We start from the raw sequence: 649 nt of genomic DNA on the forward strand, positions 1-649 counted from the left end.
GGGGAGTGCTGACGCACGTATGGTATCATGGAAAGTTAATCCACCCCTTGTTCGAAGAAACAAGAAAGAAGAGCTCAAGTCTCAAGATCAAGACGACAAGAAAGAGGCAAGAAGCGGGCAGGAGGCAGTGTTCAAGTCGACGGCAGACTCTCCGCTTCCTGGAGGGCGCGCGTGGGATGGCCGCCGGCATCTTGGGGATTGGTTATCCCCTGGAGGATGCACTTCGGGACCAGTCTCAGGAGAACGCCACCTTGGAAGAGTTCGGGGAGGAGAACGTGCGACTGAAAGTACTTCCCATAACCCTTCGGTGTAGGATTGTTGGGACGACAATCTGGAAGAAGAGGGATAGTGTTACGCCCATGCTTCGCGGTGTCGGCCGAGCATAAGTTGCGCCGACTGAAATCGTCCGCGGAAGCGGACAAGAGAGGGTTGCTCCTTTAGCAACGAGTTGTTTGGTGGGACTCTCTGGATTGACGCGAGTTTGAGATACGTTCGAGTGTATGAAGAGTTCAATAAACCGTTGTAGTTCATTTATAAATGAGTGTGTTGTTCTTTTCCGCGCGAGCTCGCGAGTGTCTCCGTCTTTGTCGCAGGCGCGAGTGTAACAGCTGTCTCTTATACACATCTCTGAGCGGGCTGGCAAGGCAGA

The 649-nt window shown here is 53.2% G+C and overlaps 1 protein-coding gene across 1 annotated transcript in view; it reads left to right on the top strand.

Moving 5' to 3' along the window:
- Positions 1–176: 176 nt before the first annotated feature.
- LOC105451671 overlaps positions 177–649 on the top strand; it is a 4,655-nt gene continuing 4,182 nt past the window's right edge. The window contains exon 1 of the mRNA XM_011692273.1: positions 177–309. Within this exon, the coding sequence (XP_011690575.1) occupies positions 177–309 (133 nt within the window). The remainder of the gene's footprint in view (positions 310–649) is intronic.

This window comes from Wasmannia auropunctata, unplaced genomic scaffold (genome assembly GCF_000956235.1).
Source record: "Wasmannia auropunctata unplaced genomic scaffold, wasmannia.A_1.0 LD336048.1, whole genome shotgun sequence".
Lineage (NCBI taxonomy): Eukaryota > Metazoa > Arthropoda > Insecta > Hymenoptera > Formicidae > Wasmannia > Wasmannia auropunctata.